Source organism: Camarhynchus parvulus, chromosome 4A (genome assembly GCF_901933205.1).
Source record: "Camarhynchus parvulus chromosome 4A, STF_HiC, whole genome shotgun sequence".
Classification (NCBI taxonomy): Eukaryota; Metazoa; Chordata; class Aves; order Passeriformes; family Thraupidae; genus Camarhynchus; species Camarhynchus parvulus.
The window spans coordinates 4,146,180-4,170,283 of record NC_044600.1 but is presented as its reverse complement, the minus strand read 5'-3'; the positions used below and the strand labels follow the sequence as shown (position 1 = coordinate 4,170,283).

Genomic DNA, 24,104 nt, shown 5'->3' with positions numbered 1-24,104 from the left:
CTTTAAATTTACCCACATTTCCTAATAGGGTTTTATTCCATCCCTACATTTCTCTAGCCTAAATTTGGGGGGAAATTTGGTGATGTCTTTTTCAGAAACACACCTGCTTTGCCCTGATGCATTTCTCTGGACAGAGGAACATTGAGCAGGTTGTTCCAGCCCCAGCCACCACAGAACTCCAGCTGACCCACCAGGGCAGATCAATATTGCTGCTGGGATTTGCAGCCCATCCACAAACCCCCAGAGCTGCTGTGCACATTTGATACCTTCTCTCAGAGTTTTGTTGCTTCATTTCTTGGATTTCCTCCAGCACAGAGCATTCATCTTTGTCTTCTCTGAACCAAGAGCCACATTTGCAGAGATGAAGTGAAACGAGGGAGATGTGCTGAGCTGGTGGATGCTGCCCCCTCCCTCACTGAGCATCCCCTGGCACAATTGTCACATTTTGTGGGACATTCCTGTCCTGGGGCTGGCTGGGAGAGCAGGCTGAGGTCAGCTCAGAGAGCTGCTGATCCCTGCAGTCCCCACAAAACCTTCCCCTTGTGAAGTGCTAAATCAGGGTTACAGACAGGGCTGTGCATGTCCAAACCCACTCCTCCCTCTGCTGCTTTCAGTTAAAATAAACCTTTGTCTCTCTGGAGCTGGAGTCTTGTTTTCACCTGATTATTTTCTAGGGTTTTTAAGTATTTGTTCATTGGAGGCAAATCCTTACAAGTTTTTGAGTACTATCCCTGCTTTTGGGTTTAAATAAAGACCTGATTTTAGGGGTTTTTCCCCCTCCCCCAGAATCTGTACAATTTTCTAATACTGCCACAAAATGAAAGAAATATTTATTTTTTTTCTCCTGGGACTTATTCTGTCAACCACCAACCCAAAAAACTTGTTTCTGTGGTGGGAAGTGTGACTTTGACACATCATTAAGCACAGGATTTTGTGTATAATGTTTGTGGTGAATATTTCTTTTTGAATGCATATTTTTATAATTATTTCCTTCATGCAACAAACTTCAAACACCAGTCACTTTATCAGCTCCTTCGTGGGAGTTTATATCTTTAGTTTTCAAGCCACTGCACAGCTTTCATGCAAAGAATCCTTGATGCTTTCATTGCAATTGTAATTAATATTTCCTAAAGCTATTTTAATTTGCAGATTTAGCAGAGTGTTGTTTTCTTTATGGTGTTGAGGGAAGCTGTAAGAGAAAAATGACAGGAGGGAGATCCTGTGATCACTGATGCTGTGGTAACCCTGGAGAGGGGAGTGAATGAGAGCTCTTACATGTTACTGCTGTTACTTGCACTGGTGTTCCATCATTTATTTTTTTTTTTTTTCCTTACAGTCATTCCATTACGCTTCCCTCAGGGTAAAAAGCAGAAAATGGTCAAAAGGTAACTTCTTTCAGTTAACATTCTGAAACCAGAGAATGAGGCTCCTTCTCTGAGAATAAGTGATCTGTAACAAAAGTTCAGCTTGATTCAATATTTCTAAATTTGATAGTAAGCAATAAAGGAAAATACCAAATTAAAATACTAAAAGAAATGTTTTATGGATATAATACTGCTTGGGTGGGTGGAAGAATTTCCTCTTCCTTAGGAAGAAGGCAAAGGAGCATCTCTGAGCAAATTGATGAGAATTGGCCTGTGGAAGACCGCAGGAAAAAGGATGGTGTTTTATAGTCTCTAAATTTCTACCCTGTTTCACAGCTGTAGGACAAATTTAATTCTTGTAGCATCATAAACTTGGTTCTTCACAGAAAAAAAAAGTCTGATGTATTAAGGAAATTTCCCACAGAGTTTTTTTCAGGAAAATAAATTATACCATATTTATTTAAAAATCTGGTTTTATTCATATTTACAAGGCAATCTAAGACTTTCAATTAAGATTCATTGAAATAACACCAAGAAAAAGAAAAACAAGCCTATTCCTGGTGCTGTGCCTTTAACAGGACGCTGTAAAGTTAAAACATTGTTGCTCACTTCAGGATAACAATCATGTAAGCATGTGAAGTGTTATGAAAGTGAGCAATCTTTCTTTTTTACTGTTTATAAAAACTGGGTTTAAAATTTCCCATCATTTGACAAAGCTTCTGCAGCTAAAGGGAAGATTTATGGCAAAAAGTAGTGTTTGCATCTGTATACAGATTGTGTCACACTCTGAGTTCCTGACTGAGGTTAAATAAATTCATTTTTACTTTGGAATGGCGCTGTCCATCTTAATCAGAAAAAAAAATGCAGCCCTTAGAAGAACAAACCCTCCAGAGATGAAATAAAGAATTGCATAAACCAGGCCCTTTCATTGTGGTCATGGGGAAACCAAAATCACAGGGCACTGCTGAATTTGGCAATTGTTTATTCTGAGCCTGGAGAGGGTTTGGCTGGGAGGGAAATGTTTGAGCATGAAATGTTCATTGAAAAATGAACATTTTTCATTCCATTGGAAAGTGGAACATTTCTCCCTCCCCTGTGGTGTTCTGTCCCAGGGAGTTCCCTGTCCAGCGTGAGCAGGAGGCGAATCTCCTGCAAGGACCTGGGCCACGGCGACTGCGAGGGCTGGCTCTGGAAGAAAAAGGATGCCAAAGGTTATTTCACCCAGAAATGGAAAAAGTACTGGTTCATCCTGAAGGATTCCTCCTTGTACTGGTACACAAACCAGAATGTAAGTACAGGCCATGTTTGGAAAAAGACAAAATGAAACCTTAAGTTTTATAATTCTTTTTAAGTCTAGTTTTACTGCGTGCTCGGATGAGCTGCCGCTTTAATTGCCAGGTCTTGGGCACTCTGGCTGGAAATATTTTAACTGAAATTATTTTTTAAAATCTCCAAGTCCATGTTCAAGGTTAATAAAATAGCAGATGTTCATGGCAGTCTTTAAGAAATGAGCATGTGTGTAGTTAATCCTTTTCCACAGATTTATTTGGACTAACACAGAGTTCACACTCAGCTCTCCCCAGTTTCAGTTGTGAGGGGGGATGTGTAAAGTGCAACCATTTGTGTTAATTAAGCATTCTCTGAAGCAGATGTGAAAATCTGAATTTGTAAGTCTCTTTATCTAGAAGTTATTTTTATATCAATGTTCCTCTTGCTTTTTGCTGAATTAGTCTGGAGTTTGCAGTTTCTCATGTGCAAAATGCTGTTCTTGGTGAAATTTTCCTGAAAGCCAATGGGCCAATGCTGGTGCAATCTGCATAAATGTAGGGAAATAACAGAGGGGAGAAGCCCAAAATGGTTCAATTCTCTTCCCTTTGTGTGCAGCAGCCCCAGTGCTTGAGCTGAACTCTGCAGCCTGCTTTGGTTACTGATTCTTTACTCCACCTCTCCCATTTGCTTCCAGAGGAGGTGTTCAGCAGCATAATTGCCCTCAGTTTTTGTGGGGTTTTGTAGCCCAAGAGGCTGCTCAGGCTGTGGGTGATGAAGGGGTTTTGTGGGGTTGGCACTGGCTCTCAGGCTGTGCCTCAAACCAAGCCACAGCTCACTGTGCCCTTGCTAACACCTTTCAAAACCTGCCTGGTGTTAATTTAATGTCTCTCTGCTTTTCCTCCTGAATTGCTTCAAAAGAAGCAGAAAGTGACAGGATGCATTTCCTGGTTATTTCCTCCCCATTTAATCAGAGGTGACCTCACCAAGGAAGTTCCTCAGGGGCTGGGGTGTGACAACCGTGACTTTCAAGAGAGACAGCCACCAAAGAGCTGTAAAATGCTGATTTATGGTGAAGAATCTGAGAGCTCTCCTCGGTTTAGGGGCTGTGTTTGGGGCTGAAAGGTTTTCTGTGATCTTCAGCAAAAGGGGGTTTGGGATGGCTGTGCCTCCTCTGAGAAATTACCAGTTTAGTTACCTCACAGAGGTTATTTCCATTGTGTGATGGATTGAATCCATTCCATAGGAAAAACAGTTTGTGCAAAATACATTCTGTACCTCCTTTGACTGGGTAGTTGTTCTTTGTATAAACCCCAAACAGCTGCTGCTCATTTCTCTTTTCTTTAATTCTATATTCATTTTCAACAACTTTTTTTTTTCCTCATTCAATAGGATGAAAAAGCAGAAGGATTCATTAGTTTACCTGAATTCAGGATAGACAGAGCAATTGAATGCAGACGAAAACAGTAAGTAATGTGTCAATTATCTTTACAAAGGATTGCTCTTGGAAGTTTGCTATAAATAGTACTGAACACTTGCAAAGTCCAGAGAAAGAAGTTATTGAGAAAAAACCTTGAAACTGGAAATAAACCATCATAGATCCACTTAAGCTTTAGTATTTCTCTTTATTATAAAAAGATGCAATGTAATGTAAATTCCATTTACTGGATTAAAATGAATTGAATAATTCTTTAGCCAGCTTGCCAGATAGTCCAGTTACAGCTCCAGCTAAATAAGTAAATCAAAAAGCAATGAATACTTTAGTAAAGAGATAAAACTTTCTCAGGTTCAGTAAAGCAGTATTTTCCCATAGGAAATAGCACAACAAATATCATAGCAGGAAATGGTGAATATAATCTTAATTTTCTCTTTTATGGGGGAAGCTATTCATACCCAATATTGTGTTGCTCTCAGCTGCTAAAATATTTAGGTTCCATATGCAAAATGAACTCTGCATTATTGCTTATGTGCATATTGCTACTGCTACATTCCACTCCACTAAAAAGCATATTACAAGCTTTGCACAATTAAGGAATTTTTAATAACAGGCACTCATTGGAAACTGCTTCCAAACAGTGTTGGGATTGCAATCAACAGGTTTAACAGAACAATTCCAATGCTTTGAGAGTAGCACTTTGCTGGTATCTCCTGAATTATTTGCATTTGTCTTCTGTACGCTTTCCTACTTTTAACAACGCATCCTGGGTTTTTCCTCTGCTTTCCCAATGACTGAATGCAGTTTTGGTCTGAGGAAACAATTCCTACAACTGTGAGCACAGTACAATAGAAATATTGAAGGTATGAATTACAATAGAGACTGCTCATCAGAAAATCAAACCTCTTCAGTTGCCTGTTCTTGTCTCGGGATATTATTACTGTGTCAGAGAAGTACAAGACAGTGCAATTTACACTTCTATTTCTCCTTTCAGCTGAGGGTATCACTGTAGAAATTAAACATGAGCTGAGCACTATAAATACCTCAGAGCAATAAGTAGATATTAATAATGATATTGAACAAAAATACAGGAAAAATAATACCCTTTTGTTAGAATATAAAGCACTTAACAGATTTCAGCGAATTAACCAAGATCAAACAGAAGGTCATTGTGCACAGCTAGAAATAGCTTCCAGAGCTTTCCTCAAAGCACGAGAACACAATCCCTCAGAACTCAGCTTAAGGAAGGATTTCTGGAGGGTGTATGCACAGGGAAAAGTCCGATTAACTGAAACTTTGCACACGACTGAAAGCTGAGAACCTCCAGGCTTTGAATCCTTTCTAAAACAGGCAGGTCCAGAGGTAAAAGTATAATGAAGATGTTCATAGTATATTCCCTTTTTTCCTGAGCTTAATTTCTATTTTATTTCTTCCTTCATGGACTACCATTTATATATTTCCCCCTTAACCAGAATTGCACCTTGCCTTAGCCACTGTTTTACCAGGAAGTGAGTACAGTGAAATTCAGAATATTCAGGATGTGGGAGTGGGGGCCAACCCACAGCCCCTGTGAGCACACCTGGAAAGCACTTACCTGTCCTCTTCTGGGTTGTCCTGCAAGGCCAGGAGTGAGCATCATTCCATTGCCTGATTCCAGTCAAAACCACAATGTCAGTTTTCCTTCAGCTCTCCCCAGCGCAGAACTAAGAACATTTTGGACCTCAGTTTGGATTTCCCCTCAGATCTCTGCCATTTTCAGAGCTATTGATGTGAAATGTTCAAACCCTTTTGAAACTAAAGGATTTGAAGACTTACTGGGATAATTAATGGGTTTCTCTTTCCCACTGTTCTGTTGGAGGGGGAGCTCTGCTCCCCAGCCTGGCTGCTCCTGATGTCCATGGCTCACAGTGATGGAATAGCCCTAAGAAAGCTTTCACAAGAATATAGATAATTGAATGCATTATTCGGTATGGTTTGATGATTTGCCTCAGTAATGCATTTAATGAAGGTTCCCTGATTATTTCAGGAGCCCTGGCATTATCTCAGGCTGCTTCAGCTCTCCAGGCTATAGCTGGGCGTGCAGTGACCTTGTCCCTGTGAAAGGAGCCTCTCTGCACTGCCACTGAAAAACTTTCCACTGCTTTTAGGCAACACCTGCATGCTCCTGATTAAAAGTGATCACAGAGTAGGAGAAATTATAGTTATTTGAGTTTGTGTGCTGTGGCATGACATGAATATCGTGTTATTTTCACAGATACTGATAATTATAATGCCCCGTGATGATGCTGATCCCCAAGTATAAAGATTAATTGAGCCACAGGTGTAATTAATCCTTATCAACTGGTGCCTTGCCTGAACCTTCAGCAATTTCCACCTAGTGAAAATTTTCATTGCCTAGTTAATGCAAATTTGGGTCTTAAATTTATCAAGGATATGTCACAGTGTTGGCACTTCATATTGAAAGTGTGCAGTCAGAGCTCTTTACAAATGTCATTGTAGTACAGGCAGACAGGAAGGTACAGCTTAAATCTTGCTGCAGTTTCATAATTTTATTACTTCTGAAAAGAACTTGACAGTCTTTGCACACAGCAAAGCCCCCTTGAGCCACCAGTGGGCCCCCAGAGGGAAGAAACTTCTGGGCTGTGTGAACTGGAATGCACCCAATGGATGGAGAGGGATTATTCTTTAAACTGGCACTCACTGTGCCACATCCTGATTACTGCAGCCAGTCTGGGGCCCCACAAACCAAGCCAAATGTAAATATATAGATATAATTCCTCTAAATTATTCATATTTATACATCTCAAATTGTTCCCCTGGAGACTGCAGTTCCTAATGCTAGAAATGTATCTAAACTCTTCCCTAATAATAATTTCAGTGACACTGCTGGGAGATGAAGATGGATTTATTGTTGCGTTTTGCAGTCGTGACACAGAACTGCAGCACATTTAAATCACAAGTTTGCACAGAACTGGGGTCTCCATTTCATAGCAATAAAGATCTCTTGTCTGCAGCCTGCAGATGTGTAACAGTGCAATACATGATTGCAGCTTTAATGTTCGCTATGTCAGGAAATTATCACAATATCAGACAGAAAGATCTCAAGGAACACTCACACAGTAACCAATTGGAGCTGTTTGCAGGGGCCTGCCATGTGGGAACTCCTTTGCAGCATTTCCCTGATTTCCCCTGACAAAATTCCTGCTCTTTCTGCATTCTATGACACCTCCACAAGTTCTGTCACAGCTGAGCCAGGAGCCTGCAGACAGTGCCTGACCTGTTGCACACTCCTGATTTCACCTCTCTGTGCTTAACTGAGGCAGGGTTCTGTGAGAATGTAAAACATTCAAATAATCACAGGATCACAGCCTTGTTTGGGTTGGAAGGGACCTTAAAGATCATCCTATTCCACCCCTACCATGGGCAGGGACACCTTCCACTAGAAAATGATCCACTAATCATAGATTTTATCACATTACAGGAGCTCAGAGGACCCAAATTAGACTCTGTTTATCACACTAACTTCCACCCATTAACACTGAAACCTCAATACTGGCATTTAAATGCCTGTATGTATTTAAATTTCCTGTCTAGGAAAATAATCCTATTTACAAGCAGAAACTCCATCATGTGATATTGTCTCAGGATTAGCCAAAGGGATTAGGATCTTTAGATCCAGCACCTAATCCTCTCCAATCTGAGCCAATCCCAGTGGAGATGGTTGGGCAAGTGGAACAGGAGAAGGTGCAGATGCTGCAGAGAGCTCAGACCAACAGTAGGACAATGCAGGAGTGTTTGTTTAGTCATGATTTTCTATTTTCAGCATCAAAAATGTAGTAGTGTAAGGAATTTCTGTTGGAAGTACAGTATTTGCTCATCTCTGTGTAATTAAAGATGTGCCATGTACTGCTCTAATTCACAGACACACAAAACTGTCCCACCTTTCTTACCCACAGCTGTTTCCAGAGAACCAGTGGGAGTTGCTGGTACTCAGCTCACATAGGGGGATTAAAAACTTCCACATCAGAAGCAGAAGACTAATAATGATAAGAATTCTTGACACTGAAACCATATCATACCAATCAGTTAAAAGAAAGCATAAATTTGATCAGAGCACACTTAAAACTGCATTTATGTAATGATCAAAAGAGAGATAATTAACAAGGCTGTGCCATCTAGTGGGCACCAGGGATCCCTGTGTGGGATTTCACAGCCACTCACTGCTTTGATTTGCAAAGTACCAGTAGCCAGGGCAGCGAGGCTCTGCAGTGGAAATTATCACTGTCCACATGCCAAAACAACACTGCAATACCTCTACAGCCTCCTTTTATGGAATCTAATATTTAATGATAACCCTCTGTGCAAAGATAACCTTACCCTTGATATCCCTAATCTCATGAAAAAAGAAACTGCACAGAAATACAGAAATCTGCTGTAGGGTTTTGTGAGGAAAGCTGTTGCTGGATGCATTTGTATTAATTATATATGTTAAAAAATCACTCTGCCCAGGTGAAGCTTCTTCAGCTTTCATCTTGTCTTTGAAAACTGCAATAAGTCATAGTAATTAATAAAACACTCATTTGCATTTAAGCTATTAATAGTGGAAACATTGCATCACAGGTTCTTCATAATTCCACGTGTAATGATTACTAATCTAATTCTCACATCTGGTAATCACCATATAAATGTCAGTATTTTAACATAAATGTTATGAATGATAGTGTGGCGTTTTTTTAACATTTGCCAGCTAATCAAATTAATGGTCTTTAATGCTGGAATGCTGGGACCTTCTGGTTTCCTTGATAGCAGAACTCCTTTTCAGTATACCCACACAAAAAATTTGTAAAAAATGTGATTATTCTTAGCAGTTTTCAACTGCTCAGCTGAGGGAGAGCTCAGGGATTGGACCACATAAAAGCATTAATAAAAAGCATTTATGTGAATTATAATCACCCATGCCATCTGATTATTATCTATTATTCCAGTGATTTCTAGCTCAACTTGGCAGCCCTCTGCATTTCTTTTTGTAGAACATAAAACTGTCATCAAATACATGAGAAGAGGTGGGGGGATCAAACATTTATTCCTTTCGTTGATCTTTGGAATACAACTGAGATGTACTTGAATATACTCAATAAGACTTTCAAATTCACCCAAGGATTTTTTAGAACATCAGTGATTATCAAAAGGATTTATATTTCTACGTCATTCAAGTGCTTTTGAAATCTTTGCAAATATGAGCCTCACATATGTAGATGAAATCAGATTGGGGGAATCCATTGATAAATTTCCGCAGCAAAATTCAGACTGAAGATGACAAATGCCTGTGAAACCTGAAGAATCATAGAGCAGGACAGTCTGGTGTATTTGTAGACAAGATGTTTGAAAGAAAAGGTGGTTTTTATTCTTTGTGCTCTTTTTATAGTGCCTTCAAAGCATGTCACCCCAAAATAAAGAGCTTCTACTTCGCAACCGACTGCCTTGAAGAGATGAACAGGTGAGTTGTGTGTCCCCTTTGTTGTGGGATGTTCTTTATCCTGCTGCTTCAATATTTCATCTCACACAGGAACATCCTCCTGGAGCCTGATGGGATGCTGGCTCATGGTGTTCTCAGGAATTAGTTTTCCATTAATATCAGTAAATACATTACACTCTGTATTACACTTTGCTGACATTTCCTGCCACGACATGTCTTAGTTCTGCAGAGGAAAGTTACTTGTGTTGGTCTCATCTATGTTAATTAGAAATTTTCTTTTGTTGATGAGCTTAAGGTTCATCACCCTTGTGATGTTTTGTGGGTAAAGGCTGGAAGTCTTAATGGGATCAGTGTTTCTGGCACATTAAACAGTGCACCCACACCAAAGCTCGTACAGAGAACACCCAGGTGGTGAGGTGTCTGTGTGTATATATATGCATATATATGTATATTCCCCTTATATATATATATGTTTATATGTATATTCCCCTTCTAATGCCAAGAACAACCCCCAACAACACAGAAAATCAGCATTAACTAATTTTATTCACCACATCACTGTCCCAACACAGAGCAAAGGCAAGCAAAATTCCATTTTTGGTGTTGTAGTGAGTTTTAAATGTCCTTGGATGTGCCGAGGGGACATTCCAAACTTCTGACTGGACAAGGCACTGGACAGCCTGATCCAACATTAAAGCTGGCCCTGCTGGGGGTGGCTGTGGGAACAGGCACCTCCTGGGAGCTCTTCTAGCCCAAATTACTCCATGCTTCTCCTTTGTGATTCACTGATGAAGGCAGAGGTTGGGTGAAGGTGGGACAGGGCCTTAGATCCCAAAAGGCAGAGTCAGATGTCCTCCCTCCTCCTGCTACCTCAGAAATTTGTTTATTCCCAGCTGAGGTGGAAAGCACAAGGACACCTGGGGCAAGGTCACCATCCTGGGAAGTCTGAAATCTTTCCTGGCACAGATAACTGAAACTTTGAGATGTTCTCACTTACAGCTGTTCTTAATGTTTGCCAGCTTGGGAAGACAAATATGGATGGGGTTTTTCCTTTGGAATATTAAAGCCTAAAAACCATTGTTGAATTGAACATTTATATTCTGTGGCTTACATGGCTCTTCAGGTATGTTGGGCTGGGGTGAAACTGTGGAGGCCATTTCATTCTGCTCTGAGGAGGGCGATGAGCCTCACTTATCAGCAGTGGGATACTTTCAGGGTATAAGTTTGCTGAAAAATATTTTTTCAAGGCTGCTAATGTTCCATTGCTCAGTTCTGTGGGGTGGTTCAGGTTTGCTGAAGTGAGGATGTTTTGCTGGTTTAACTCTGCCTGGTCTCTGCTGATTTCAGCTGCTGGGGTAGCTCTTGTTTGTTGAAGTGCCATTGATCATTTCTATAAATTATACATAAAGTGTTCTCAAGGAAAACCAGGAAGTCTTGACACACATTCAATGAGCTGCTTTTACAACATCCATTGATTTTTCCATGGGGAGCCCAGGAAGCTGCAATGAGGCCTTGGAGCACAGGAGCAGCTGGGAAGGTGCCAGCATGTCCTTCCACACCACGCCATCCTAAACATCATTTACTTTGGAATTTACAAGAGCCTTTTCCCTGATTTTTTGGGAAGAAGGCAAAGGGTGAGCTTCCACTTGAAGTATTTTGTGCAGTGTTTTCCCTTCAGCAATTCTGTCCCTGCAGAGCAATTGGAATTCACTCCCCACCCCAATGATGGATAACTCTGCTACCTCTGTGACATCCCTGGGCACCCCCGCAGCTCTTACAGGCTTCCTGGAATTCCATCTCCCAGAGATCCTGGGTGAAATTTGAAATGAGGAAGCAAGATTCAGAGATGAAAAAATGCGTTTAAAATACTGATCCCACAAATCTGTCTCTTCCCAGAGAATTGCTAGCCCCATAATGTGAGGAAACAGAGCAAATATTTTACGTGGTATCGCTCACTCCTGTTTGCAGCCCAGAATTTAACTGGATTTTCCCTGCTGGTGGAAGGGGAGATCCTTCATGCTGAAAAGTGAAGGAGTCTGGCATGGAGAGGACCCTTCCTCATTCACTATGAGGGGAATTTTATCCTTTCTTCAACTGCTTTTATTTTAACAGCTCTTTTTAGAGTTTCTCACCCCAGATTCGCTGTTTATTAATTTTTTTCCACTCTGGACTATTTTACTGTGCCTTTAACCCCACACTGCTGAAGGAAGAGCCGGACCCCAGTGGGTGGGGCTGGATTATTCTGTAGCAGACCCAGGCACTCAGCTGTGCCTGAGTTTTGCCTGCTGTGTTACTTGGGTTTGCAGAATTCGTGCTCGTGCTGTTTGGTCAGGTTTTACACGGGCAGAGCTGTGTTCTTGGAAATGAATTAATAATGAACTTGATGAGCTCATCTCTTGCTTGCTACTCCAAGCTTGTTAAAGGCTTTATTTCCCAGAAGTGCTTCATCTCCTACCACACCACACATAACCTGTTTATGGCTTTAATTAGCATTGAATTTAATATTCGGCTGTTTTACAATATCGACTTTATTTAAAACTTACATGTCATTGAAATGCAGGGCAGTGCATTTGCAATCTCATCGTGGACTCCAAATATTACATTTTAAAAGTTTCTATTTTAGGCAGAATAATTTGATCACTTTTGATTTGAATAACTGGGTTAACTTTGCAATTTTAATAACTCCCATAAATCTTTGGCATTCATTCAAGAAATATAACAAATAGTTGCTACTGAAACAGAATGAGGATTAATTTTTATAGGGATCACTCCTGTATTTTCCAAGACCTGAAAGATTATAGCACAATATTTCTCTTAAAAATAATTGTTTGAAAATTGAAGTATTCTGAATTAAGCAAATTTTATGGTGACTCCCATCTACTTTTACATATGGAGTATAACCAAGTGATTTACTCAAGCCTTTCCCTAAATCATCCTGTTTATTACTAAAATTAATTCAGTTTTCTCCCTTAAATGTCAGGCATGTTGGTCTCTGACATGTCTTGGCCAAATCAGATGGTGAGCCAGGGTTAACACATCTTTTCCAGTTTCAATGCACTTAGTCTTCACTTTATATAAACTGGCACCCAAGTAAAGCTCTTGGCAACTAAAAGTTTCAGCTATCAGACATTTTCCCCCTTACACTGGACAAGTGAGCAGGAGATTGTCAGATCTGTCTGGCCTAATTCACCAGCTCTTTATCAAACAGAGCTGAGTTGTTACAGAGCTCTTACTCTCAGCCCCTCACCTGCTGAAAAGCCAGGAGGTAATTCTGCAGAGCATGAAAGGTACTTTTCAAACAGAAATCCCTGGAATGGAGCTTCCCAGTGGTGTTGTAAATAATCATAAAGAGCAGGTTTTCCTTTCTTCCTTTTATGTTCCCATAAACTTGTTCCAAATCCGTGCCTGAGGCCATGCCAGCCCTCTAATTTATTGTTCTCACATAAGAGCTCCTAAGTGCAGCACAAGCAAAACAATTTTCTGATCAGAATTAGCTGCAGGCCCCAAGGACTGGTTGAAACCATGATGTTCATGGGAGTGCACAGGGTGAGAGTGGAGCTGCTGTGCCCTGTCAGGGCAAAATACTGCACCAGGAATTCCTAGCACTGAGCTGGAACATTCCAAACCTCCTTTCCTGGGCAAGTCACCTGGCTCCTCCTTTTCACAATTTATGAACTATTTACCCTAGACTTGTGAAGTTCCATTTCCCCCCTCAGTCAGCCCCAGCCTCAGTGGCTGATGGAGTTTGCAGTGCCCAATTGTGATTTTTCAGCACACCCAAATCAGGGCTGGGGGAGTTCATCCCTCCTGCAGGAGGCCGGGGCTGTCCTGGCTTTCTGCACCATTTTAAATTACAAAATTAACTTCATCAAATTCTGCTGTAAATAGTACCAATGTGAATTGATAGGGTTCTTACGGGATCCAAGCAGTTCAGCTGCATTTCATAGAGCAGATTTAGTGATTCCAGCCCTGCACCTCTCTGAGCTGAAGGTGGTGTCACAGTCAAGTCATAATTGTGACCTTATGCTGGAGATACTGAGTTAACTCTGCCAAATCTGAAATAAGTCATAGAAACAAGAAATTTCATCATAATGAATTAGCCAGACCTTTAAAGCATTATTTGGCCTATTTGAGCTGAGTTTTTAAAAACTATGTAGAAGCAGAATTACATAATTTCCCAAGTAAATCATCCCATTTCTTTTAAAAATTCACCTCTAAACCCCAAAACCCCACCCATAGTTTATGCCAAGCTAAGCTCAGTTCTCTTGCTTGCAAACAAAGCTTTCTTTCTCCAGAGCTTTCCTTTGGGCCAATCATTTGCTGAAAGCTGGGGCAAGTTTGAGTAAGTGAGTAAAGAGAAGTTTTAGTTGAGTGAGGTTTTGTGACTGTTTTGGTGATTTCTTTAGGGTTTATTATTGGTTCTGGATCAAACAGCCTATCAGTTATTGTGTGCTTTTATTCTCTGTGATACATGACTGTATCTGTACAGTAAATGCTGGTACCAGAAAGGTAATTTATTTGCTACAAAGCAGTGAATTTCTTTTGTCTGTTACCCACTGGGGAAAGCAAAAAAAAACCAAAAACAAACAACCACCCACACCAAATCAGACTTCTGAGTACAGAGACATAATTGTGTATTTGTTTGACAGAGTCAAGTTAAAAAAATTAAAAATAGAAAAAAAAATCTCATTAAGTGCATGAAGCAGATGCACATGCAAAGAGGGCACAGATTGGTTCACTTGTCAATTCTTAAGCTGTCTCAGGCTTTTTCCCTATTTTTCCAGCCTGACAAATCTAAGAAGACAATGCATGAAACAAGATCAACAGTCATGTCAAATTATCAAATCAGACAGTACTCAGAGTTTATCCCATGAATGATTTTGCTTAACAAATCCCAGCAAGTGTGACAAATCCAGCAGCAGAGGCAGAGCTGCTGGGGCTGAAGCACAGCAGAGATGAGCTCATGGAGCAGGATCTGCTCAGGGTCACATTTCACCAGGAGATGCTTTGGGGCTCCTTCTGTGAGGAGGAAAATCAAGGCATCATTTCAGCCACCCCTGTTACAGCAGCCTTTGTTCTCTTAAATCAATGTATTACCTGCATAATCGTAGAAAATGGGGAAAATAATGTACCTTAGGAAGCCAAATGGGAAATGCATTGATTTTCCAGGTGTTCAGTAAGAAAGACTGGTCAGAGAAGTCCACATAACAAGTACAAAATCGATTTTTAAATCTAATTGTGAATTGCAAAGAATTTTACTGTGAATTCTGGAATCTGATTATCCCAGAGATGTAAAACAAATAATACAAAGCTTTTGATCAGAAATTAAATGTAAACTGCACTGAATAAATTCTACGTATGAAATAAATGGTTCAAGGGAATCTCTAATAGACTTAAGGATAACTTCATTTAAGTGAAATTTAACTTCCACTTAGTGCTAGTTTTTCCTTTTAACCAAATAATCTCAAATGTAGATGCAATCTCAAAAATGAAAAAAATATTTCTGCACGGAAACATTTCTAACACAAAGCTGAGGTGGTGTACAAGGGCAAGAATTAACAATAAAAAGATGCAAGGAAGACAAGAAGTATATTTTATTAATTCTTTCTGATAATGTGTCAGGATTTCATAGACTTCATTTTTAAAGGAACGTTTAACAGAGAGAAATAGGAAAAGTAGTTGGACTTTTTCTTGAATTTACACCTTTTCAGGACATACAATTTTTTACATATTCATTTGAATTAAATAGCTTTTTCTAAAACCAGCCACCTGGTATGTGCAATAAGTGAGGATATTAGCGAATCAAACTTTTCTGAGCCACAGAATCTCACTTCTTCCCCCCCCCTTCTCCATGGGTTTGTGGAACAGTTCTAACTATAACCTTAAAATTGTAACTTTTCACCCCTTTTTTATAGGAAGAGAAAAAAGGTTATCCTCTTCCCTTGGTTTTCATTCTCCTACGCTAAAAAAATAGTTCTCTCCAATTTATGACTACTGAGATTGTCCAAGCTGTTCTATTTTTTTATTTGTGCTTTTTCACTCCGGACTTGTGGAAATGAGCAGCCAAGGGGGTGAGTGTGGTACCACTGTGGAAACTTTAATTGCCTTCACTCCCAGAACCTCCCACTGACCCAGGGCTGGCTCAGCAGAGTAAACTATGAAAGCCAGGAAACAGAAATTCATTAATTTGTACATTGAGGAGTGGCATATTCTTGTTTTCAGTGCAGTGTTAGGGGAGCAAAGCAACGTGCAATTGTTTCCAGCTGTTTGCCCCCCCTTAACATTTCCCAGTGTTTCTGTCAGTAGCTGAATGTGCTCCTGGTTCCTGACAAATTGGGGTGTTTTGGGCTGATTCACTCTCCAGTCTCAGGCTGTGACAGCTCCTCACTGCCCTGGTGCCTTCACTCAGCACAGCCCAGGCCTGGGGCACAATCAGACTCTCAGAAGAGGCCCTGGGTAATAACCAGAATTATCTCAGTAAATTTAACTTAAATACTACCAGGCAGCTCTATTTTATCCCAAAGCAATGACAACAGTGCCTGTTTGTAACCAACAGAATTAATTACAACCAAGCCTGATTTATTTAGAATTTAACTGAGACAAAGTGCAAAATTTACTTGTGCATTTTGATGACTTTACTCGAGGCTCATCTTTCCCTGCCTTTGGTTCACTGGAGTACAGGCAATAACAACAACCCACTTCTAGGTTGTTACAATGTGCCTGGGCAAGTGATTATGTCTTATGGGGATTTGTACAATCCTGGAGGTAAAATGTTGTGGCAGAGGATCCATGGGATATTTAGTGCTGTTGTGTCACAATTTCCATCCAGAATGCAAACCCCATGCTCTGTTGGGTGGCCTAGACTCAGTGAAACATCCTGGTTAAGTTGTTTAATCATTAACAGGAAAGATCTGTTGAAGTTATCCAGGTAAAAAGGCAGGGTTTGGGGAAGAGAGCCCAGCCTGGGGTTGAGGTACGGGATGTGCACCTGAGATCCCAAAGGTGCCCCCCAGGGCAGCCCAGGCCTCCTTGTGGCCACGGGGAAGTCCCAGAGCAGGTGGGGCACAGCTCCAGAACCCCAATCAGCAATCCTGGGGCTGTGCTGGCAGCTGCAGCACCCAGACCTTCCCTGGGGTGTGCATCCTCCATCCAGCTCTGACAGGAGCTCCCAGGGCCAGCTGGAACCCAACCTCTGCCCACAGGGCACCTGGGACACAGCTCAGAACCAAATGCCTGCCTTTCCAGGCTCTCCACAAAGAGCTTTTTATAACCTTGAAAAACCTGCAGTTTTCTGAAAAATGAAAGTGGTTTGCTCATCAAGGAAATTCATCAAGTTTATGCAGGGTTCCTTTTGAACTGAGTTTGCATTTCCTTGGGGAAAAAAAATTAACTGTAAGAAAATGAGCTGTAATCTCACCACTTGTATATCTCCTGATTAACCTCAAAAACATTCACTCATGCTTTTCTTAAAAACACAAAACCTAAAATGGAGATTCTAGTTCTTTTATCCGAAGAGATTTTACCATGATAAGCCACTGAATGTCATCAGATAACCCTTTATGTTGCCTTGACCAAGAGCTGACTGAATTGTGGTAAATGAGGTAAGAAAGTCCTTGTAACTCTGGCTGGGGATGATCTTGGTCTTTGGAAGAGGAAAGCCTGAGCAGCCTCAGAGAAGGAAGATTAACTTCAGCTAATTCCAGATTTGGCCATTGAGGCCATGTGCATAAAGCTGATACTCTGGGTATCCTCAGAGCATCCCTGGCTCTGGGAGGTTAATCCTAACACTTCAGCTGGTGTCTGTGTTTGCTTCCAAGATCTGACACCCTCAAACTAACAATGAGCAGCAAAAGAAATATAGCAAGAAATTTAAGACAATATAAATTTCCATGCACTGACCAGACAAATGGCTGAGTCTGTTTTAACTTGGAAAATGGTAATTAGTCCTAATTTATCACTGGTGCTTAAGCAGAACCTCAGTTGAAGGCACTGAGCCATCCTGCTTAATTGCCAAAGGCATATGGCAAAGTATGACTGAAACTATTTTGCTCCACTGCTAAAGAGTTCAGAAATTTGGGAACAACTGATGAAAAACAGGTGAATAGAAATTCTGATAAGGAGCAGGGAGTGATGTCACTGCCAGTCCTGCAGTGAAGGATCTGCCCTGCAAGGGAAGCAAACACCAGGCAATGCAGGCACCGTGTGCTGAGGGGAATGATGCTGGAGAGCCCTGTGCAAAAGCTCTATTCTGGAAATCTGTTAATCCATTTTAAATGTACTTCCCTCATGATAAAGATGAGTTATTGATGTGCTGATGCAAACAAGGGCTGTAAGCAGTGCTAAGCCTGCAGTTGGTATTTGGGAAAACTAATCATCATTTCCATTTTCATCTCCAATTTGCTGACTTCTGGCTTAATGCTGAGAGGCAAAGCAATATGATTGTACAGTTCTTTATTTTCATAGTTTTGCAAGCAAATGAAACCCTCTCAGAATCCCCTGTAAGAAGTAAATGTTGTGGTCCCCTTCGGCTGCTTGGGAAAGCCATGAGATCCAGGCAGGCTCTGTGCAGGGCTCTGTGAGTCAGGGCTGTACCAATATCAGAGATGAGGATCATTGCTGGCAGCAGGGGATCAATACGTGCTGAACTCTGAGCTATTTTTAGTGCAGAGTTCACTCTTCCTTCATTTTCTGCCTCCTTGCTGTGCCTCCCATCTCCCACACACCACTCTCCTGGACAATAACTGTCACACACGTCCTTAAAAGCTTTTTGTCTCCTCTAGTACGAGTGGGAAAGAGTGACACTGAAGAGTTTTCTTGTTTTAATCTGCAAAACAACTCGTCCTTTTGATATTGCATGTACTGTTCACTAATGTCTGACTTGAGGCCTGTGAAAGATAGTTTTGTCATTATAATATTCATTAACCAAGAAGATAATTATTAACAAATTTGATGTTGCAAATGTTCGAAAAGGAAAAGAGCTGCTTCTAGATAAACTCTCACATAAATTTTCTGGGAAATTAATTAGATAATTAAGAATTTAGTCACCAAGGAAGGGAATGGTTCAAAACATCCCAGGCATTATAGATGTCACAATTACGGTTTTTTCTTCAGTTATGTCTCCTGGTTGATGAAAATAGGATAATTCTTGATTTTCCATTTGCTGAACATTAGGAAGCGACTTTTCCCTCTGTGTGTTAATTTCCTTTTTTCCCTAGTTTTCTTAATTACATATTGTGTGAACATCTAGTAATCTTACAGAAAGAAAACTCAAAAGGTATTTTCCCCAAGATTAGCTATAATATTTCCCTAAGGAAGTAAAGAATCTTATTTCCTATCAAACTAAATAATTTGGGGACAAAGAAAGAAATCAATTTCGCACATTCAATGTGAAATGCAAATATTGAAGCACTTGAAGTTTACCAAGACTTTTGAAAACCAAAAGTCTGTATTAAACAAATTAAGGGAAAATAATGTTGATATCACAGCTCAAAAACACTAAGTGTTTATATCACCAGCATTGTGAATCCAGAGTGGCAAATAACCAAACTGCCATAGGCTGTTTTAGCTTTCTGAGGATACAAGTTTAATACAACTCATCTCCCAACACAGGTTTTCAGAAAATAATTATCATAATGCTATTTTATTTTCTAGTATTTTGGCAGTTCGGGCAAGTTCTTGAAATAAATATCAATCCGAATAAATGTGACGAATCCTTTATTCCCACTTACCAACCACCCAGCACATCTGAATCATGGGTTTAACAGCCTTTTTGTTTAGGCGTTGTGTCTGACTTTTCCACATGTTAAGGATGTGAATGCCTTCAGGTTTACGTGAGATGTTCCTTTTAAATTCCTCTCTTCCTCATTTTTATTGTTCTGTTAGATGGATGAATCGTTTGGGTCTCGCAGCAATTGGTTACACCCCTGATGACAAGGATATTCACCCAGATGAAGGTAATGCTTCAGTGATTATAATCAGGAGAAGAGAGCAGACAGTACAAATCTGTTCAGTATTTCAATAAAGCTGGAGAGGTCATAACTGACTTCTTATCAACATATGGCCATATCTTTCCAAATATCAATTTTGATAAGAATGCATTTCCTTGCACTACATTTATTGGTGCCACTACCAAAGAAAATAAAATCCTGAGTGATAATTTTAAGAAATATTTAAAATTAGTGGTAAAGAGAATGCAGGGTTCAGGGTGAGGTGTGATCTCCCAGATCCCAGCCCTCAGGGATGTTCATCCCCCTAAAACCAGTGGAGACTTGGACTTGGGGCAATGTGTGCTTCAGCAATATTTGTTTGCACCTCCTGAGCTCAGGTGCCAGCCTTGCCCTTTCCCCATCACCCACAGTGGAACCTGTTATGCCCAATTAAATTAAGCGTTCAGGCTTGGCTCTACTTCAGCATCTGGCATGAGGTTGCTGTGTGAAAGTCTGTGAGCAGAAGTTGGTATTTATGGGCAGTGGGAGTCAGGTAACCCTTCCCTAGAGCATTCAGAGCTTCCTGCACTCCCTGTTTGAGGCCAGACCTTCCCACCAGCCCCTTCCTGAGCGGCTGCTGAGCCCTGCAGGTGACTGGGGAACGTTTACCTTGCCATGGAAAGATGTTGCTAAAATGTGGGATCAGCTTTCTTGTGGAAAAGCACCCGAGTGAGACCTGGAATGCTTTGTCAGCAGATTACTGGAGCGAGAGCGACCAGGACGACATCGAGGGCTCCCTGACGCTGAAGCAGGAGGGCTCCTCCACGCTGTGTGACACCTACCACCGCACCCCCTCAGTGAGTCACACCCCCTGCATGTGCCAGGGCCACCAAAAACAGCTCTGGGCCTTGGCTTGCTCCTTCCTTGTCCTGGGATATTTAAGCACCATAAAAGCGGCGGAACAAAGCCAGATGTGTTGTTAAAATGAAATTACTGCTGCTCCTCATGAGCCAAGACCTGGATTTTCCATAGCAAATCAGTTAGGAAGGAAGGAGAGGTAAATGTCTCCTGACACAGATCTGTCACCAGACTGGAAATGTGACCTTTTTTTGTAGGATTGGTGAAACTACGCATCATAACAGAAACAGAATATTCAAATTTTACTTTCACTGCAGAATGTGAAAAGAATGTGATGGATGGGATAGTTTGTATTAACTGAGACTGGTTTTCAATTATGAATATTGGATACTGGGTGCTAGAGATTAAGATCACCTCACGTTCACCCAGTAATCATGTTTTAGTTCTTTTTTGAAGAACAAATCTTTCTAGGAAAGGGATTTTTTTTACAAGATTGTGTACAATGCCATGGTAACGACAGTATTGCAAATAGAACATTTCTATTAGACAAAACACAGGCAATTATGATAATTATTCTATGATTCCAAGCACAGATAGGACTGTTCTCTATTTTTCTTTCAGATTTTTCTTCAACGTGAATGACATGATCCTCACACAGCCAGAACCAAAGAAAGAGTGACTGAGACAACAGCATCACATGGGTGAAGCTCAGACTGATTTTCACCCATGTGATGCTGTTTTATCAACTGGGATACAGGTTAAGCCTCTCCCTTTCTGTTTTTCCACATTTTTGCCTTTCTCTTTGTTTTGAATTAAATTTATACACAGACCCAGAGAATTCATTCAAATAGTTTCACCAGTTCAACAGTCCCCCAGCCAAAAATCTTCCTGGGTGCTGAAGTTTTTGTTGTTTGGGTTTGTTTTTTGGTTTTTTTTCTGTTTGGCCCCTAAAAACAAAAGGAAGGAAACTTGATTATGGTCTCTCTTGGAGACTTCCACTGTCCTCAGCTGCACTGAGTGTAAGCTGGACAGGTCTTCAGGAAACCTGCACCAGTGTTACACTTTTCTTTCCATCAGGAGTTGCTTGTGGGCAGAGAATGTGCAAAACAAGAATAGGGAGTGGTTAAAAAAACACTTGTATAAAAGTTGTCACTGCTAATTCTCTTCTGTTTACAGTGGTTCATGTTATGACAAATCCAACCCATGAGTCCATCTGATCACTAGATATCATAGAGTGTTTTACACTGCAGTCATTTCTGTTCAAAACATCATCTCATGGGCAGGTGTTTTTGTATCTTTCCAGGTGAATTCCTCAAGTCCATTCCCTGAAGCCAAACAAGGCCGACACTTTTCCAGCGAATCCACGTATTCCCAGTCCTCTGCCGAGGACTCGCGGCCGGAGGTGGCGGGCAGCACGCACTCCTCGGGGTGCCGGCCTCCCTACCGAGAACGACGCTCGTGGCAGGACCTGATCGAGACCCCCTTAACCAGCTCAGGGCTCCATTTCCTCCAGACCGTCCCTCCGGAGGCCGAGTACGTGAGCGGCCGGCCCGGAATGTCACCGGACAGACGGAGACAAGCCACGCTGCCCGTCCAGAGGCGCCACAATTTTGAGCAGGATGGGCCTTTTCCTCTGGTGGAATGTCCCAGGGGACACAGCTCCCACGGGCGGCCCCAGAAACCGCGCAGCCAAAGCCTGCCCCGGAACAGAGACGTCCGCGGGAAGGGACGCGTGAAGTCCATTGAGGACACCGACGACAGCCTGGATGAGAAGGTTCCTCTTAGAAGGCACAATAGTTTCTCTGCAGAAGGTAAGCTCTTGGAGATATTCTGCTCCACTTCAAAATCCAGAGCAGTATTGCCATTGTTCTCAGCAAGGATTTTGTGGTTGAACTGCTGGATGCTGGCAAACACAAGAGTTTGACATGCCAGGATGTAGCACTAAAAATTGAGCTTTAGGATGATGTTCTTGTCTTGTCAAAACTAACACTGCAGAACTGAATAATAAGTTAAGCTAGTAGTGAAGTTGCAGTATTGCTGATTTTAGACACTTCATCTGAATGATCAGGTTTGTTGTTAGGGTTCTTTGTTTCCTTTCAGAAAATGTAAAAGAAATTGAAGAAATCACAGATGGTCTGCAAGCGCTCTACAGAACTCTGGAAGAAGCCAGTCTGTCAGCTTTCGGAGAGCAGCGTCCCTCCACCAAGCAGGAGTTCCGCAAGTCCTTCGTGAAGCGATGCAACGACCCAGTGATCAATGAAAAGCTGCACCACATCCGAGTCCTCAAGAGCACTTTAAAAGTAAGGTTTTATCCCTGATTTGTGTGCAAGGAATATAAACTAGGAAAAGTCTGATTGTACATCACAGAATGCTGATGGGTTGAAGGGACCTTAAAGCCCATCCAATTCCATCCCCTGCCATGGCAGGGACACTTTTCACTATCTCAAGTTGCTCCAAGCCCTGTCCAACCTGGCCTTGGACACATCCAGGAATCCAGGGGCAGCCACAGCTTCTCTGGGCACCCTGTGCCAGGGCCTCCCCACCCTCACAGCCAGGAATTCCTTCCCAATATCCCAGCTAACCCTGCCTTCTGGCAGTGTGAAGCCATTCCCCCTTGTCCTTAATCTCTTTACATTTCTATTGTTAATGCTTTTTTTGTAGCTTTAAAATTAAGTTTCAAAGAAACTAAAAATCCTTCAAAGAAAATATGTTCCATCTTAACGAAAAAAAAGAGATTATTTGGCACTCTGTGTGGCCAAATTGTAGCATGTGGCACAGACTGAGCTGTCAAACAGTTTATGCTGTAATAGTTCCTGAATTTAGGTAAATATTAAAGTTTCCATAGTAGTTTTCCTGGCACTTTGCATTAAAAGTTAAGGAAGAAGTAAAGTGCTGGGAAACAGAATTTCATTATGACCTGTCCTCTGTCTTTCTGGAATTTGCCAGGCAAAGGAAGGGGACCTCACAGTTATCAACAGCCTTCTGGATGATCCCAACTTAACATCCAAGAAGTTCAAAGATTGGAAACTAAAGAACTATGAGTTTTTCCTGGACATTTGTGAGTACAGTGCTGCTGGGAAGTCTCAAAACGGAGCCTCTGAACTGGCAAGCTCAGCCCCAATGCTGACACACACACACTCCTTCATCGAGACTCACGTGTGACAGGAGCCTCAGCCTGGTCACTGCTGGGTGCCTGACTGATGCAGGCAGACAAACCCTGGTGAATTTAAGGTACTCAGCAGTGCTGTAAATACTTGGGTAAGAGAATAGTGCCACAGGATGCCTACTACATTGCATGATAAGACAATAATATTCTTTATGAATTTTTCTGTTTGCTATTATCAACCAATGTCCGTATCGAGCTCTGCATTAGGAAGAAGTGGTGCAGAAGTGTAACTGAAAATAAATACCAGTATATTTAAAGTACTGTACTAAAACTCAGCTTATAGTATGAGCTCCTACAATCATTTTATATATTTAGATATACAAAAAAACATATCTATGTATATAAAATGTAACATGGTAGTTGACATTTCCTTTTAAAATTCCCTGAAGTTCACATTTTCACACATTTTTCTTGAGAAAAAATATAAAAATGAAGACATGAATACATTGGCCACTCTTAGAGATGAACATTTATTTTTGCAACATTTCCAGGTAGTGACCATCTTTGCAAATAAAAGGACAGAGTTATCAAAATGTAAACTCAATCCCTATAGTGTGCCTTAAAATGTACACTGTACATCTAAGAAATAGATCCCAGTCTGGCCCTATGGGCA

General features: G+C 41.1%; 1 protein-coding gene across 1 annotated transcript in view; it reads left to right on the top strand.

Annotated features, from left to right (window-relative positions):
- The window catches only part of LOC115914760 (connector enhancer of kinase suppressor of ras 2-like), a 161,900-nt gene extending 138,276 nt beyond the window's left edge, over positions 1-23,624 (top strand). The window contains 9 exon segments of the mRNA XM_030967499.1: positions 1,337-1,385; positions 2,477-2,652; positions 4,023-4,096; positions 9,491-9,562; positions 19,424-19,494; positions 20,221-20,324; positions 21,629-22,136; positions 22,426-22,625; positions 23,272-23,624. Of these exon segments, the coding sequence (XP_030823359.1) occupies positions 1,337-1,385; positions 2,477-2,652; positions 4,023-4,096; positions 9,491-9,562; positions 19,424-19,494; positions 20,221-20,324; positions 21,629-22,136; positions 22,426-22,625; positions 23,272-23,487 (1,470 nt within the window). The 3' untranslated portion in view covers positions 23,488-23,624.
- Positions 23,625-24,104: the final 480 nt, after the last annotated feature.